The 15,583-nt window shown below is 41.4% G+C and overlaps 2 protein-coding genes across 3 annotated transcripts in view; both read right to left on the reverse strand.

Moving 5' to 3' along the window:
• ptprub (protein tyrosine phosphatase receptor type Ub) overlaps positions 1-4,178 on the reverse strand; it is a 159,005-nt gene extending 154,827 nt beyond the window's left edge. For both annotated transcript variants that reach the window (XM_040117793.1, XM_040117792.1), the window contains exon 1: positions 3,858-4,178. In XM_040117793.1, the coding sequence (XP_039973727.1) occupies positions 3,858-3,927 (70 nt within the window). In that variant the 5' untranslated portion in view covers positions 3,928-4,178. The remainder of the gene's footprint in view (positions 1-3,857) is intronic.
• A 3,107-nt stretch (positions 4,179-7,285) lies between these two features.
• LOC120784440 (glucocorticoid modulatory element-binding protein 1-like) lies at positions 7,286-15,102 on the reverse strand. Its single transcript, XM_040118277.1, has 11 exons — positions 14,852-15,102; positions 14,639-14,733; positions 13,379-13,520; positions 12,920-12,978; positions 12,520-12,641; positions 12,226-12,329; positions 11,476-11,660; positions 10,926-11,072; positions 8,844-8,981; positions 8,466-8,582; positions 7,286-8,381 (listed from the first exon to the last, which is right to left on the reverse strand). The coding sequence occupies exons 1-11, from the start codon at positions 14,962-14,964 to the stop codon at positions 7,801-7,803; spliced, it is 1,803 nt and encodes a 600-aa protein (XP_039974211.1). The 5' UTR covers positions 14,965-15,102; the 3' UTR covers positions 7,286-7,800.
• Between the last annotated feature and the right edge of the window lie 481 nt (positions 15,103-15,583).

The following is a 15,583-nucleotide window of genomic DNA, read 5'->3' on the forward strand; positions in this document are numbered from 1 at the left end:
CTTAGCCCCACATTACAATTGATCAGAGACAGAAACGGCTGCAGAGCAGAGGACTCCTTTCATAAGCACCCTGTTAAATCTCTCTCTCTCTCTCTCTCACACACACACACACACACACACACACACACACGAGTGTGCTGAAGGCAGAATGGCCGGCACACACAAGCCCAGCAAAAGTCCTGCTGTGTTCTCAGTCGAAAACAAAACATCCTGACAGTCTATCTGAATAAATCCCTCTGTCATTCTCAGCTTCTCTATCCAAAATTCTCTCCCCCTTTTCTCCCCCTGCCGTCCCCTTCCTCCTGCTTGTTGCAAAGTTTCCATCTACTCTCTGAATACTGCCCGCGATCGCACAAAGATGAAAATCAACTAGTCTTTTCAGGAGTCTGAATCAGGCCCAATCCCTACTGCCCCTCACCCACTATCTGCAGATGGTCTGGCTCCTGCCGCGAACACTTCCACTTGGTGGGTTTACTGCAGCTCTTTGGTGCAAGGCAGCGTTTTTCACATGATAGATACATTTTTTCTCAATTTTCTTCAACTATTCACAAACATATCTCATGCTCTTTTTTCCCCCCCTATTCAGTTAGATGCCTATTTTAGTGAACACATCTAATGGACTCACAAGAACCAATATGTAACAGCCACTAATGGCCACCATGAGACGAATAATGTAACAGTAATGACAATTTGCCATAATAAACTATTTCACTTGGTGATGTAATTCCACCTAAACAGGTGCAAGACAATTCTTTTGAAGAAATATCTTTCATATTATAGATTTTGGTCATGTAACAAACAGATCTACCCTCTTTATAAGTAGAGTCTTCTCTATATGCTGTTATTCTGTTAAGTGTTCCTCTACTGTGTTTCCTGTATGTATCAATGTGTCAGTGCACCTGTTCATGCCTGTATATGTGGGCTAATCTCAGTTATTTTCACAATTAATCAATTTTCCCACATCCAAGGGTGATGTCTTGTTTTGTCTGACCAACAGTCCAAACCCCAAAGATATTCAGTTAACTACCATGTATGACAATAAAAACATCAACTCTTCACTTTTAAGAAGGCGGAACCAGTGGATGTTTGGCATTTCTGCTTACAAATTTAATTGAATGACTGTTTGATTTACAAAATACCACTGCAGCTCTAATCCCTCTATGCTTATATGTGCTGGCGGTCACGTATTACGCTTCGGATGTTTATGTAATGTAAACTCAAAGCCCTAAAGTATCATTCATTCCATGCCACACTTCAACTACACTCTGGGCCTTCCCGGTCCTTTTTATCTCACTCCAAGTGCTATCTTATTCACTGAAATAAGCAAAAAGGATATTCTGCCTTAACTTTAGATCAAACTGGGAAATGAGTCATGAGACACAGGATAATTACACCACTCAGTTGACAAAATTTGCAGCTAATAGAGGAGACAGATGGTAAGTGAACATCCACTCCGTTCCCATAAGAGACAACAGAGCAGTGGAAGTGTCAGAAAAAACCATGGAAAAAGAAAAAAAAACACAGATAAATCCAGAAACTGGGCTTTCATGTTCATAACCTCCTTGTGACTGAGCAAATATGATGCAAATGTTAGATATTTTTCCCCCCTCTTCACTACAGTCAATCAAGTGCAGCAGGGAGCCTCCATATTTCATAGCCTCTAATAATTTCACTTCCCATGAATTGACAGCCTGGACGGACCACCGCATAAGCATGGAAGAGTTATGGAAAATATGGATTGGATCATGTACAAAAAAAAAGGCAAAAAATCCCCGCCGGAGTGCAGAGCCTTAACTCAAGGTTAACAGTATGGTCTTCACACAGTCACAGCAACGAAAGCAGTGTTAATCGAAAGAGACGCTCAGAGGCTGCATTTATGCCCCTTAATTTCTCCTCATACAGGACGCAAGAAGGTGGCGAAGCATTAAAGGCACTCAGACCAGGGCATCGGTCACGCAGAGGAGAAGCCACAAAAACTGGCTGTGTTAACTACTGGCGCCGAATGGGAAGGCAGGGGCAGCGCCGATGGCAAGGCTTGCAACACTCCAGTTAACAGACTCAAAAAACCACACCATGTAAATTTTTACAAAACTCGGCCGTAGTGAAGCGTCGCTGTTCCATTCAACTCCTTTAATTATCTGTGTGTGATTTAATCCTTCATATGTCTCAGCCCATTCCTCTTAATGATCTGCTCCATTCAGCTCTTGACAACACAGTCTGCTTGCATGGGTTTGTTGTTGTTGTTGCTGTTGCTTCTTTCATAATGAGTTACACATACAAGCGTTATACTGCGCATTAGTAGGTTTTCTCATCTCTTGTAAAACAGTAGCACTGCCACATTTCAAGGCCAATCTCCTCTTGATCTCCACATAATCGAGCTTTATTCAACATGCATGTGACAAGCACATTGTTATACAGTGTTGAAACAGCCTGCAGTGTAAATGTTACCAATATTACCACCTTATTACCCTGGTTTTTATGGGTAAAATTATGCACGTATGTCTGTGTGTGTGTGTGTGTGTGTGTGTGTGTGTGTGTGTGTGTGTGTGTGTGTGTGTGTGTGTGTTTGAGACAAAGAGATTCCAGCAGGGCAGATTTTGAAAACAACAATGTGGATGAATATGAAAATGTCTCTGCCAGATTAATATAAAAGATATTTAGCTTTACCACTCTGTCTCTCTGTCTCTTTCCATCTCTTCGATATGTGGCTGATTTTCAAATTTGGAAAAATGTATTTATCCTACTACTGTGAATATGAATTGGAGAAAAAGCCAGAGTCAGTTTTAGAAATTGCATCATTTTGATCCTTTTATCTGAAAAACACCTTGTCACCATGTTACAGTTACAGTTGCTCAAAAAAAAAGAAAAAGAAAACGTGACTTAAAGAAAGGGGGAAATAAATAAAAACCTTCAACCATTTAACATGTGGATGTGTTTAATTCTCCTCATCTTGAAAGATTTAGAGTTGATCTGCGAGCAAACATATGCCTCCTACCGCCAGACAGCCAAAAAGACCAGAGGCAGCTCATCACATCAGGAGAAACATCCAGCAGCTTGGAGAATGAATCTGACTATTTCCCCACAGCCTACATCTTGGGATGCAATTATGAGAATTTGGTTTCAAAAAAAAACCCCAATAAGCATTACAATGCCTCCAACCTCGTTAAAATGTAAACTTTTAAGGAGTCACTCAGTCAACAATTATGCATTATCCCGACGCCAGTACGGAGCAGCTCCAGGTTATGGTCTCTGGAAGGCATCGCAGACTGGGTCAAGCTGCTGTTATCTGGGAGATTCGTGCCCACAAACATTGATGAAACTGCCGAAAGGCGGCGGGAGTGTCGTTCAGTCCGTTTAAGGGGAAAACTGTCTCTTTGAATGAACTGATTACTAACTTTGGATCGCAATGTCTTATACCTTTTAAGCTGCCTGGCGCCTTTACGTGCGTTTTTGCAACGAGAAAAAAAAAAACTGAAGCAGCGCAGGGCAGAGGACTGGGGTTTGGGGAAATGGGTGCTTTCCCCAGAACGCCCAGGAACAGTCCTCCTAAATTACCTTAACCTTTTTTAATTTTTTTTTCGCGCAGGAGTCCGGCAACTCTATCCTTTAGTTAACAAAGTTTTTTTTTTTTTTTTTTAAATGTATTCTCTGCTGGGAGGACTAACATTGTCCCACTAGTAAGTCGTGGGAAGCAGCAGTAAAACAGCAGATAAACGCAGCACCGTGTTAGGGAAAAGGGGGGCAACAAAGTTGGCATCTTTACCAGACTCGCTCCGCTTTTGCTTTCAGTGGAGTTTCATCCACGTGTTTGAACTTCCCAACGGCGTTTAGGAGACCGATATGAATAGGTTTCTTACCTGTTGGCCCCTCGATGCCATCGGCGTAGATCTGAACAGTCAAAATCAACAGAAAGGCGCAGGTGTTCATCGTGTAGCTGTTGTAGTCCACTTTAAATGTGCAGAAGGAATCATTTCATTCACTCCGTGAGGTCCGGGCGCGCAAGTGGTGGGGCCGAGCCCATCTATTCCCCCAGTTCTCACTGAGTGGAGTTTCAGAGACACCGAGGGAGACAGGGCAGAGCTAGTTCTGCAAACTGACGTCAGGGTAAACAGTTCAGGGAGAGAGATTTCTTTCTCGAGCCCACTTTCCTTCCCAGACTCCACTTCTCTGCAGACACAAAGTATGAGCCGGGCGCCTCCAAGTGGCCGAAACCAGCAACGACACTGTGGTATTCAAACGTCGGCCAAGCAAAACTCCACACTGTGTGTGTGTGTGTGTGTGTGTGTGTGTGTGTGTGTGTGTGTGTGTGTGTGTGTGTGTGTGTGTGTGTCTGTGTGTGTGTCTGTGTGTGTGTGTCTGTGTGTGTGTCTGTGTGTGTCTAAGGAGTTTTAGACCATGAGAGTGAAGGCATTTCTGTAAAGTATGGACATTTTTCACTCCTTCAAAGGGCTGTTTGAGGTTTCAAACTGGATTTTAAGGTGAAAAATCAGAGGAAGGTCTAGATTATAGGGTAATGGTTGAGTTCCAGACCAGGGAATGCGAGACTTGTTTTTGTTAAAGTTAGGGAAAGCTCTAGGTAAGAGATGGGGTGAGTTGTGCAGTGGTCATGGTTAAGGGTTAGGATAAGTCTCTATAAAATAGAGGTAAGTCAGCGCAACGTTCCTCTAGGTAACAAAAACAAGTGTCTGTGTGTCTGTCTTTGGAGTCAGAGACAAGGTGCTAATCTCTTTCTCTGCCATTTCATCCATTTGGCTTAATTTTAATGAAACATTTACTTAATCTTCGCTGCCCAGCAGCTCCTAACACCTGTCACCATGCTCCCGGCAGCACAGGTACAGGATTATCAGTCTGACAACAATGGCTACAGGTTGAGAAAATACTCATTATTTAAGCCAGCTACATGCCCTTGCACTGCAGATAGGCTTGTGTTTTAAAAGTAACACCTGCATTAACAATGATATCCCCACTCTCATGTTTTAAAATCATATCAGCTGTCAGAGGTCTATTGAACTCAGCTATCTATAGCATATACTGAACAAAAACATTATTTGTCATATTAGCAACTGTTTCACAGTTTGTCATATACTGTATTCACACACTACAGACAGGTAAGCATGCTTTACACCTCCCCATGACAGGTGCAAAGCATATTTATCCGTAAATTCGATAGTCTTGTTGTCATGTTGTGTGCCCTGAAATTGCATTTGGTACGGTTATATTTTTTTCTCCTACCCACAGCTGGCCATGTTTGGTGGAGAATACCTAACAGAAATCACTCTTGGATTCAATGTAATCTGTTCATGTAAATGTAAAAATCTAGAACATATGGAGTGAGTTGAAAAGCAACTGTGATTTTGACATGTATTATATTTGCCAGGTTCTCTGACATGTCATAGTCATATATAGTGTGTAAAAGCATTAGGGTTGTGTATTTAATTGTGAATCGCTGCAAACTCGTCACACGCTGCAAGGTGCCCTGTTGTTTTTGATTAAAGCTTTCCATGGCACTTGTGATTCACATCAGAAATTAAACATCTTGCACAAGTGCTGATGTTGCAGACAGTCCCCTGCACGAACCAACCTGGTGTTAATACGTGGCTGGGCTGACACATTTAGCTGTGGCTCTTGGACTCCCAATTGGATCAAGACGCCATTATGCAGGATATTCATCCTTCATTTTGTTGTTGTGTGTGAACATTTAAGTTATGAATTAAATTAAAGGGGGGGCAACAGATGCGTCTATGGCTTCAAACATGAATGCACTCTCTCATTCTCTAATGTTGTTATCCCAGAATGACAGAGGAATGATGGACTGCTCAGCAAATTACTGAACTGAACCAGAGGAGGATAGCGCATGTCGAGCTAACACCTATAATTACACCTGCTTGATGCATGGCAGTCATGTTTGTGCCCTGGTACTTAAAGCACAGAGCAGAAATTTATTTGAAATAGGGATTATTTTTGCTTCAATCTGTTCAACTGCATGATAGTTTAATTTGCAGTAAAGATAAAAGGATGTTACAAATAAAAAAACTCCAACAAACAAGTGACTGTTGTCGTGAAAGTCATTTTATCAAGCATTTTATCAGCTGCCACTCATAACCCCTCACAAGCAGTGTTGTGCATGAATTTATAATAACGTATCATTACAGTTCTGAAGGAAACTGTCAAAGGCTGGTGATCAAACCATCACTGTCCATCACACGGGTTTAGCATGCAGCATGGTGCTCAAAAAGTAAATGAACGGCGACTCACTCACTACACTTTGATGAGATGAAGCTTGCGAGCCTGGTCAAACACACCAGGTAGTGACATCAAAAAAAGGCTGTCAAATCAAAAATGGTTGTTTGACATCAGTGACTGTCAAGTGATCACAAGTCCGACATGCATGTAAAGTGACTCCGCAGAGCAGCTCTTTTTTCTCCCCTGTATGATTTACCCATTAACTTCTGTTCAGAGGTTAGCTGAACCTGCAGAGAGATGAGATGAATGAAACGTCCAGCCAGCATTTTACAATTCTCATCTATAACCTGACATAAAAAGAATGAAAGACTTGAGTAGCTCTTCACACACAAGCTCAAACTCTGCTTCTGTTGAAATTTTAAATGTAAATGTTTTTATTTAAAATGTGCTCATTATTGTACAAGGTCACAAGGTCACACTTTCATATTTTTCTCCTTTATAATTTTTTTTATGGTAAAGGGAGAAGAGGTTGTTTAACATGATTCTGTATTTGCAGCACGTTAATACACAGCAACCCGTATAACGCAACAGCACATGCCACCAGTCACAATATTTACTTTATGAGTAGTTTTCACTGTCTTAAATTAAGAATAATGTATTTTTCAGGTAATGAGAGTCTGGTGCATAGATCTTAGGCAGGTCTTAGGCATTATCACAAGGGCCTAAATGCAAGCTAGAGTGGAAATATTTCACAAAATCCAAATTATAAAAATATTCAAAACACAAGTGTGAACTCACAAAATAAGTATGTTAAATTACAAATATTGTAAGATGTTAAATATAAAAGAATTGGGAAAATTTGTCACAAATACCTGAAAAAATTTGCCAACTACTTTCAGATAAGGGAAAATGTTATTACCAAAGACCATAAGGTAGAATGGAATATTATATTTACAGATTTATATATATATATATATATAGTTTAGGGCTGTAATTAACGATTATTTTCACTATCAGTTAAACCACTGATTATTTTCTCCATAAATGCATTAGTCGCTTGTGGTCTATAAAATATCACAGTATTATTAACATTAATAGTAAAACAAAAATGCCTTTTGCAATTTCCCAAAACGTATGACATATTGTGACATATTGCAAAATATTGTATATTTTTTCAGACCAACAGTCTAAAATCCAAAGGTAGGAGTCAAAAAAACAGGCAAAAATTCTCAGTTGAGAAGCTGGGACCAGTGAATTTTTGGAAGGATTTTGCTTAGAAAAGGATTTAAATCCTTAATGGATTATCAAAATTGTCGCTGGTTAATTTTCCTTTAGTTCCGTTTCATCAGTGCAATGACTAATCATTTCACCTCTCCAGTGCTTTGATTTGTTAAAATGCTAGAGAAGCCAGTCCAAAATGGTCCCCCTGAATGTGCCATTTCCAACGTCAATGTAATAACAAATCTGTGCCTGTAATACCACTGAAGTAACCACAACGCAACTAAAGTAACTGCAGTGTGGATATGAGCATACAAGAAAAGAAAATACTTTTCTACAAAGTAAATGTTGTCTTTGAATCATTTATCCTTTAAGTCTTCGGGTCTCAGGCACATTCCCTCACTTAGTCCTCCAGCATTCCTGTGGGATCGTTTCTCTCTCACTTACTTTTATGTCTGATGCCTTTCTTCCTATAATCCCCTTTTCGATGTCATGCAAGCCCTCTGTCTCCTCTTCTTCCTGACTTCTAAGATGAGGGTCTTCTCCAGACTTAACAGTTCTCTGTGCAGGCTCCTTGTAGATCCCTGAGCGGTCCTCTTTCTCCACACATTCCTTTACACACTGGTGAACCTTCTGCTGACTCTCCATCTCAATGAGCTCACGGTGCCTCTCCAGCATAGTACTTTGGCTCTCTTTGTCCATCCTGCCAGCTCCAGTATGGTGGTGCGGGCCAGGGGAGGCAGAGAAATGGGTGAAGAGCTGAGGGTTGATGGTGAGCTGAGCATAAGATGTGGCAGATAAACCAGTAACAGAGAGAGTCTGGATCGCTGGGCTTGTCTTCACGGGGGAGAGCACGTTCTTGGTTTGGCTGTTCGACGGGTTGTGATGTTGAGGTCGAAGGCGTTTCGAGGATGTGCTTTTGTAGGATGTGCTTTTATCACAACCCAGCTTCCTGCGTTCCTCCAAAATCTCATCCAGCACTAAGTAAAAACACGATATTAGTCAATACAACCCACTGGGACGTCACTGTATGTACTGTATGTTGCCTTCAACAGCCCTCTCACCATAAACGCTGTTATCGATTTTGCTCTTTTCAGTGTGGCTGCGCCTCAGGTCCAGAGCTTGCTTCACTGACTCTAAAAGCCCAAACATCTCACACAAGGAATTAAGTATGATGGCATCTGAGAAAACAGAATAATCAAACGTCAGCTACAAGGCTTGAATGATGAATAATATTCTTTATCAATTTGTCTACAACAAATTGTGCAGGATAACACTTTACAAAAAAATCAATGACCATGACTTTCCCTCTCAAACCAGATTTAGCTAGTGGAGTCTTTCTTGAATTTTTTTTTTTCTTTTACTTGACTGACATTTGACCAAATTTAAAGCGATTCTTATCACAGTCCAGTGGTTAGAGGGGTCCCACTGTGGGAGCTCACCTGTCTCCTGCAGGTTGGCCCGCTCACTGCGAACCTCCACTCCTTTAAGAGTGGCTAACAATTCAGTCTGGAGACTGGACAGGACCTCCCCCATCAGTCCTGAGTCTGCCACACCCTTCCACAGGTTCAATATTCCATCTAGAGAAGTTCAATTATGAGGGACATTATTATGGCATGTGGGGAACTCTTTATGTGTGTGTTTGTTTGTCTTTTCCCTTAAAAATGACAAAGAGACACAATCATGGAGGTGATTTGTGTACATGTGTGAAAGTATGCATCCCTATGTGAGCTGTGGAGTTGGACAGTGACAGAGACTTAACACAATAGAAAGAAAAGGCAAAGCAATATATATAAGAATGTGGGATAAATGAGATGGAGTGGGAAGGCAGGGAGATTTGAAGAGAGTCAAAGGATTGGAAAAGAGAGTTATAAAGTTAAGAGGGAATCATGGGAGGAGGTGTCAGGGTTGGAGAAACAATGAAAAAAGATAGAAGGAGATAGAAGAAGTGGGAGAGGTGCAGCACTTGGAGAGAGGATGTTAAATGAAAGGTAGAGAGATGTAATAGAGGTTGAGAGAAAGGAGTTGGAAAGTAGGAAAATGGGTTAGAAATGTGTTGCTGTAAGAGGAGGGAAAGGAGGACCGAGCAGATTGGAAAGAGAATGAAAAATTACTTGGGATTACTTGGGATCTGTACAAAATTGAGCAAAATACAAGTATATTCGAGTGATAAAATGTCGGAGGTACGTGATATCTTATCTTGAATGAAATGTATCCCCTTTCATGTTTGGTTAAATGTTTGTCGAGATGAATGTAATTCCAAATCCCATTTGCAGCTATCTGAGGCTCAATTCATTCATTTCTCCATGTCAGGTATGTACATTAATGGGAAGCAACACCTTTCTGTAGATAGAAGAGCATAGAGTTGTCAATTTGTTTAAAGCCCTGTGACAAGCAATACCACTTGTGCGGTGAGGCACTGCAATTTGCCATTCACACAAAGGATCATTTGAGGCTATTTAACCTACTGTGGTCCAGCTGGAACAATGCCTGATCAGGTCACCTTTAAAAGCCCTTAAAAAAAAAAGCTTAGGTCCCTGCAAGATAAAGCCACACTTAGAAATGTCAGATGCCATCGATGGTAATATAAAAGGGACATGACTCTCTGCCTGCCAGGGTCAGCAACCTTTTAAGGCCAGTCTGCTGGAATAGCATAACATTGCACAACTGCAGATTCAGTGGTTCAGTGGCCCTGTGTATCAGAGGTGTCAGCAAGGGGGCGTGACACGACAGAAAGGCTGCGGGTAGATAATGTTGATATTCACAGTTGTTATTGTTTTCTCTGTTTTATTCATTTGTTATTTATGCAGTGAATGTGCAGATTTGAGTCTGAATGTTATGTTTCTTGTCCCCGTTAGGCACCTTTTTTATCCATCTGGATACAGCTGCGCCGCAGACGAAGGGCCGTCTCCTTTAAAGGACATGGCTTACGAACGCGCAGCCTCTGGAGGACTGAAGGTCAGTGGGCTGAACCTGTGCCTCCTGCCGTAATAAAAAGGTAAAACTTTCCAAATTTACCTCCAGTACTCTGCACTTGTTTGGCTGACAAAACGTTTAATGCCAGAAGTAAATGCAACTTCCATCACTCCAGAGTTTACACTGTTAGACTGTAAACTCCTCCAGAGGTTATAATATATAACTTGATAGACACTTGGCGGGGAAACACATGACCTTAACATGCAGTATACCACTGGATTAGAAGGCTTTTAAACAGAAGATATACCCATTTGGTGTCTCCTACAAAATCTACGGAGGTTCCATAGCAACTAACTGCGCGCAACTTTTTGCTTTTAGATGATAATTATTTGCGTCACATATTACGCAATGAATGCTGAATAAAGCTGACGTATACAGAGGGCTCTTGTTTTTTTGTTCATAAATGTCTGTGGATTCAGCCTTAATAGGCAATATACTGTATTTGTCCTATCATCCAACCCATTTCTGAGCCTTTTTCTTCATACTCCCTAATCCTCATCCTGTTCAAGCAGCTTAACGAGTACCATTATATCCTTTCTGATATTTACCAGGTATGTCAGCCCTCTTTCTCTTTGCTGCATGTCCATTGGCTGTTGTAGGGTTTACAGGCTGTGCTGGACCAGGGCTCCACTCTGCTGTTGCACTAAATTTATCCCCCAAAGTCTCCTCTACCTCCGCTGCATCATGCACAACCTCTGAAATGCGAGGGGGGGGGGGCAGACATATACTGTAAATACATCACACATAAACATCTCATATTACCAGTGAATGCGAGTAGACAAAGGGAAGACTGCTGAGGAAATCCAATTGTTTTTCTCTAGATTTTCATTTTTTTTCTCTCCAGTGTTTGTGCATCATTAAAAGTATCTGAATGCTCTTAATGGCAAATGTTTTACTTAAATGTTCAGCTCATTTCCTCATTCATTGTTTTCCCTCCGGTCCTAAAATCATTGCAAGAAATCACTTTACTTGTTTCATTACTGCAAATAAATGATATCCAGGTGGCTTCAAAAGTTTTTAGTCTGCGTCAATTCAATGATAAGAACAGCAGCATCTGTTAGGGAGTAAGCAAGAAACTAAATGCCAACTGAAATCTACCTGTCAGCAGAGGCACCTGTCCTCCAAGTGGGTCAAGAGCCAGACTTGACAGGCTTGGCTGCACCGAGGTCCCTGGAGGAAGCCTCGTACTGTTGATCAGCACATCAAATTTAGTGCTGCGGCAGGTGTTGCTGCACACAGTGTCATGCTGGTAGAAATCTATCTGGCCAGAGTCCATCATTTTCCTGCACGGGGAGAAGCAGCTTAAAAGAACACCAGGGAGCATCCAAGAAAAATGTTTTTGTTACACAGCTGCTGAGGGGTGTTCAAGTATGGACTGAATTTGTTGAACAATGCCAATAGCTTCCTAGAGGTTTGTTTGACACAAAGCCCATTGATCTGACCTCTGGAGGAATAAAGATGAAAAGAGCAGATATTGCCTATTGAGATGGTATATTGACTCACAGCAACATCAAGAACAAGTGCAAACACGATAAAGAGGTGAGAGGTGCCACCCAGCAGCCTGCTTGCCTGTTATTTGATCCCGCTATCATGATAATGCTGCTTACCGACTATCTCTGGAATGTAGTGGCAAACCCCAACACAGACAGACTCGGCAAAGGTGCAATTAAATGAGTCATGCTGTTGACTGCATTAGACCGAGGTGTTTTAAGTCTGACACTTTTACGCTGACACAACAAGGTAAAGTGAAGGACTCCCTTGAAGGTCATTCAGATTTATATTCATGTGTCTCCCCAGGAGCTGTGAGTTTTTTTTTTTTTTTTTTTTTTTTAATTTTTATACGTCTACCTAAGCATAACCCCTCCCAGTCTGATGGCCCTTTTCCAGTCCTTCAGAGTGGCTTTCCCTGCCAGGTGTACAAACTGCTTAGGACTGATGAGCTGGTCATTGAACTGTAAGAGAAAAATAGTATGTTTATGAAAGCTATTATAAGTAAGCGGAGAGGAGAGTGAGACAGACATGACCGCCAATATGTGAAAATAATCAGGTGTGTCGACTGAGAAAGGTATAACAAAGTAATTCTTGGGTATTAATAAATGAATAATTCACCACCCTTTGATCACACTAAACATATCAACTTACTTTGACACATCTGACATTGATTCCAGGGCACACAAACTTCTTAAACAGTAGAACGGCTCTGCTGTCTCCACAGGTGATGGGGTAGCCATACTCAATTTCCTCTCCTTCTGCTTTACTGTCATCTGAACATTGCAGATCAAAAACATAACCACAACCACCTACAGCGTGCATCCGCAGGAATACCTTCCCAGATACTACTGAAGGTAGTCCTTCATCACAACCCGGAACGTTTACCAATATTCTTCAATAATTTATATTGGTCTAAAAAAACAAGAGCAGCTTGAAATACGCTGTGAGAGATTCATTAGTGCACATAACACAATTATTGTATTAAAAAAAGGTGTTGTTTTTAAATGCCTTATGCGTTGAGGGATTAAATGTTGGCAGCAGTGTCACTCACCATGATGTGTCTCTATGGCCAAGACTGTAGTGCCAGTGTCAGCAATGTCATCATTTACCCTACAGGGGGCAACATTTTCTCACATATAAAATAATGATAATTTAGTGCTACCTGAGAGTTGAATAGTTCTCAATTTAACAGCAAAATATGTGAATGGCTACTGCATGTTTAACCTTTTTGAAATTTTTGTAAGTGCTTTTCTTTTTCTCCACACTGATTACTGTTGAATTCTTTGACTTGAGCCTGCATTAAACTGATTATATACAGCACTGATGTAGAATGGTGTCGTAAGAGTTGCTCAATATGAGCAAGAAGTAGAGGAAAATGTTATAATCATGCTGAAAATTGGTCTATACATTTTTTTAAAATCTGCCTATACACTTAAATTAGCCTTTCTATTTTGTCACACAGCCAATGCATAAACATCAATTGGCCCTTTCATGATATAAGCCATGTTACCCATGCAGGATGGGCTGCAGGTGCAGGATGACTTGAGTCTTATGGTTGTTGCCACTGGACTCCCCCTCCTCTTCCTTCACCGTCATGAGATCCCCTGGAGACACAGTGACCTCAGCACCCGCCATCACCCCTCCGCACAGAGCTGCACGCAGAGAGAGCCCAGCACTCATGTTAACATCCAGATCACACACATGCACGCAGTGATGTTATTTAATGCATAAGTCAAAGAAAGCCTCCCCCAAGTCTTTACTGGCATGCAACTGTCATAGAAATGAATCCATACTGAGCTTAAAATGACATAATCCTCACATGGGCAGGCCTTGCTTCCTCTATTACTGTTGAGAATGTGCATGAATATCATAGATAGTGGGACAAAAGCCGAAACCTGGGTTTTAAGACCTGAATTGTAAAAATGGTGCAGCGATTAATAGCCACAGGGCACTCAACAGGTGCAAGGGCACTATCATAGATGTTTTTTATTTAACATCTATTTAACGGACATTCTCAAATCAAATCATATCAGTCCTGTGTTATGCAACATTCTTGCATTTAGGCCACTATTTTTGCCACAGATAGGATGCCAACGACAGACCTGTTGAATAAATGTAATTTGTAGGGGAGCTGTTACCAAGTCAAAATAAGCAAATAATCAAATTCCATTAGATATCTGTCACTAGTTTCTGATAATTCTTTGTTTCTGCTGTCAAACTGCTAAGTATATATCTAGCCTATATACAATGTCTGAAAAGTCCACAGTTAAATTAGGACCTATAAGGTAATTGCATGTCCTTAAATACCAGCAGTAAAGGTGTTGACAAATATAAAGCATATAAATGTATTTTAGATGGGTCAAAATGTGATTAAACTGTCCACTGGACTACTATCTATGGTCATTAGGAATTGGGAAAGAAAGAAATGTAAATTCCCTCCTTGGTAACCGTTACAGGATAATAAATCATAAATTGTCACTACATTCATTCTAGTACGATTCTGCCCGTAATACACTTTCAGTCCTACACAAGCAGCAACTGAAACATGGATACACTTGGTGACAGTATCAATAGGACAGAAAGAAATGGAGGATACATTAATTCACAAACTGGTAGAGAAACAAAACAGGCAACCTTTTCCAGTGAAGAGCAGAATACAATGAACTGATCAACATATCCCACATTGATGTGTGTATATATATATATATATTAAGATATATACAGTACTATATCATCAACTCCTACACGGACAGTTGCGTTTCTTTCTCACCCTCCTTCACCCACTCAAACTGACGTCTGTTGGTGCGGCAGCACGCACAGCCCGGCAACAACGGTGAGACGGCGCACGCTCCTGATCCAGAGAGGCTGCAATACAAAAAAAAAAAAAACAATTAAAAAAAAAACAACAACAAAAAAACAGTGTCTACACTAAAACTCCCAAAAACCCTACCCGCTACTTTAACACGGCCATAGTTTGACTTACCGCTTTACAGCAAAGGATAACTCGCCGTCCGCTTGTCGGAGAGGTACGAGAGCATGCGCCGTGCTGCTTGGTTGCACTTCCTGCAGCGGAGGCAGGGTTTGCCTGAGAAGCATCTGTCCCGCTGTCACGAGAAGCGGCTAGTTGGCACGCGATGTGTAAATCGGTCAACGTGCTCTTGTGTGGCTTGGTTTGAGCGCCTCCGAGCCACGGTGGGGCACAGGCTGGAAGACGTCAAGCTCCGCAAACGTGTTTTTCCACCCCCAAAAGGGAATAGTAACAACGACAGTTCCTTTTTTTTTTTTTTTTTGATGAACGGTTCCTTCGTGTTAGGTTTTGGACTCAACGCACACTTCGCCGCGTCAGCTGCCACTTGCGTGGTTTATTTTTGTCGACTTGTCATGCAATAAACGCGCTTCAAATCATCATGTGTTTTTGTTGTTGCCCGCGTTTCACCAGGAGGTGGCAGCGTATGCTCTCAGTTGAGGAAAAACGAAATCTAGGCGTATCGATGAGGCACATACATGATATTTCAACCCCTTGGCCCTAAATATTTTGGACTTCTGAACGCAACATTTTCAATCTTCCGACACGGTGAATTAATGAAACAGCCATAAAAATAGGAATATAGCTGGGCGAGGTCCAGCTGCAGTGGAAACGAGAGTAAATCATTAGTCTCGCTGCCCCCGGCTGTTCTCAGATCAGCGCACACCTACAAATCAAACCACCCATATA

The sequence above is a fragment of the Xiphias gladius genome, chromosome 22 (genome assembly GCF_016859285.1).
Source record: "Xiphias gladius isolate SHS-SW01 ecotype Sanya breed wild chromosome 22, ASM1685928v1, whole genome shotgun sequence".
Taxonomy (NCBI): Eukaryota; Metazoa; Chordata; class Actinopteri; order Istiophoriformes; family Xiphiidae; genus Xiphias; species Xiphias gladius.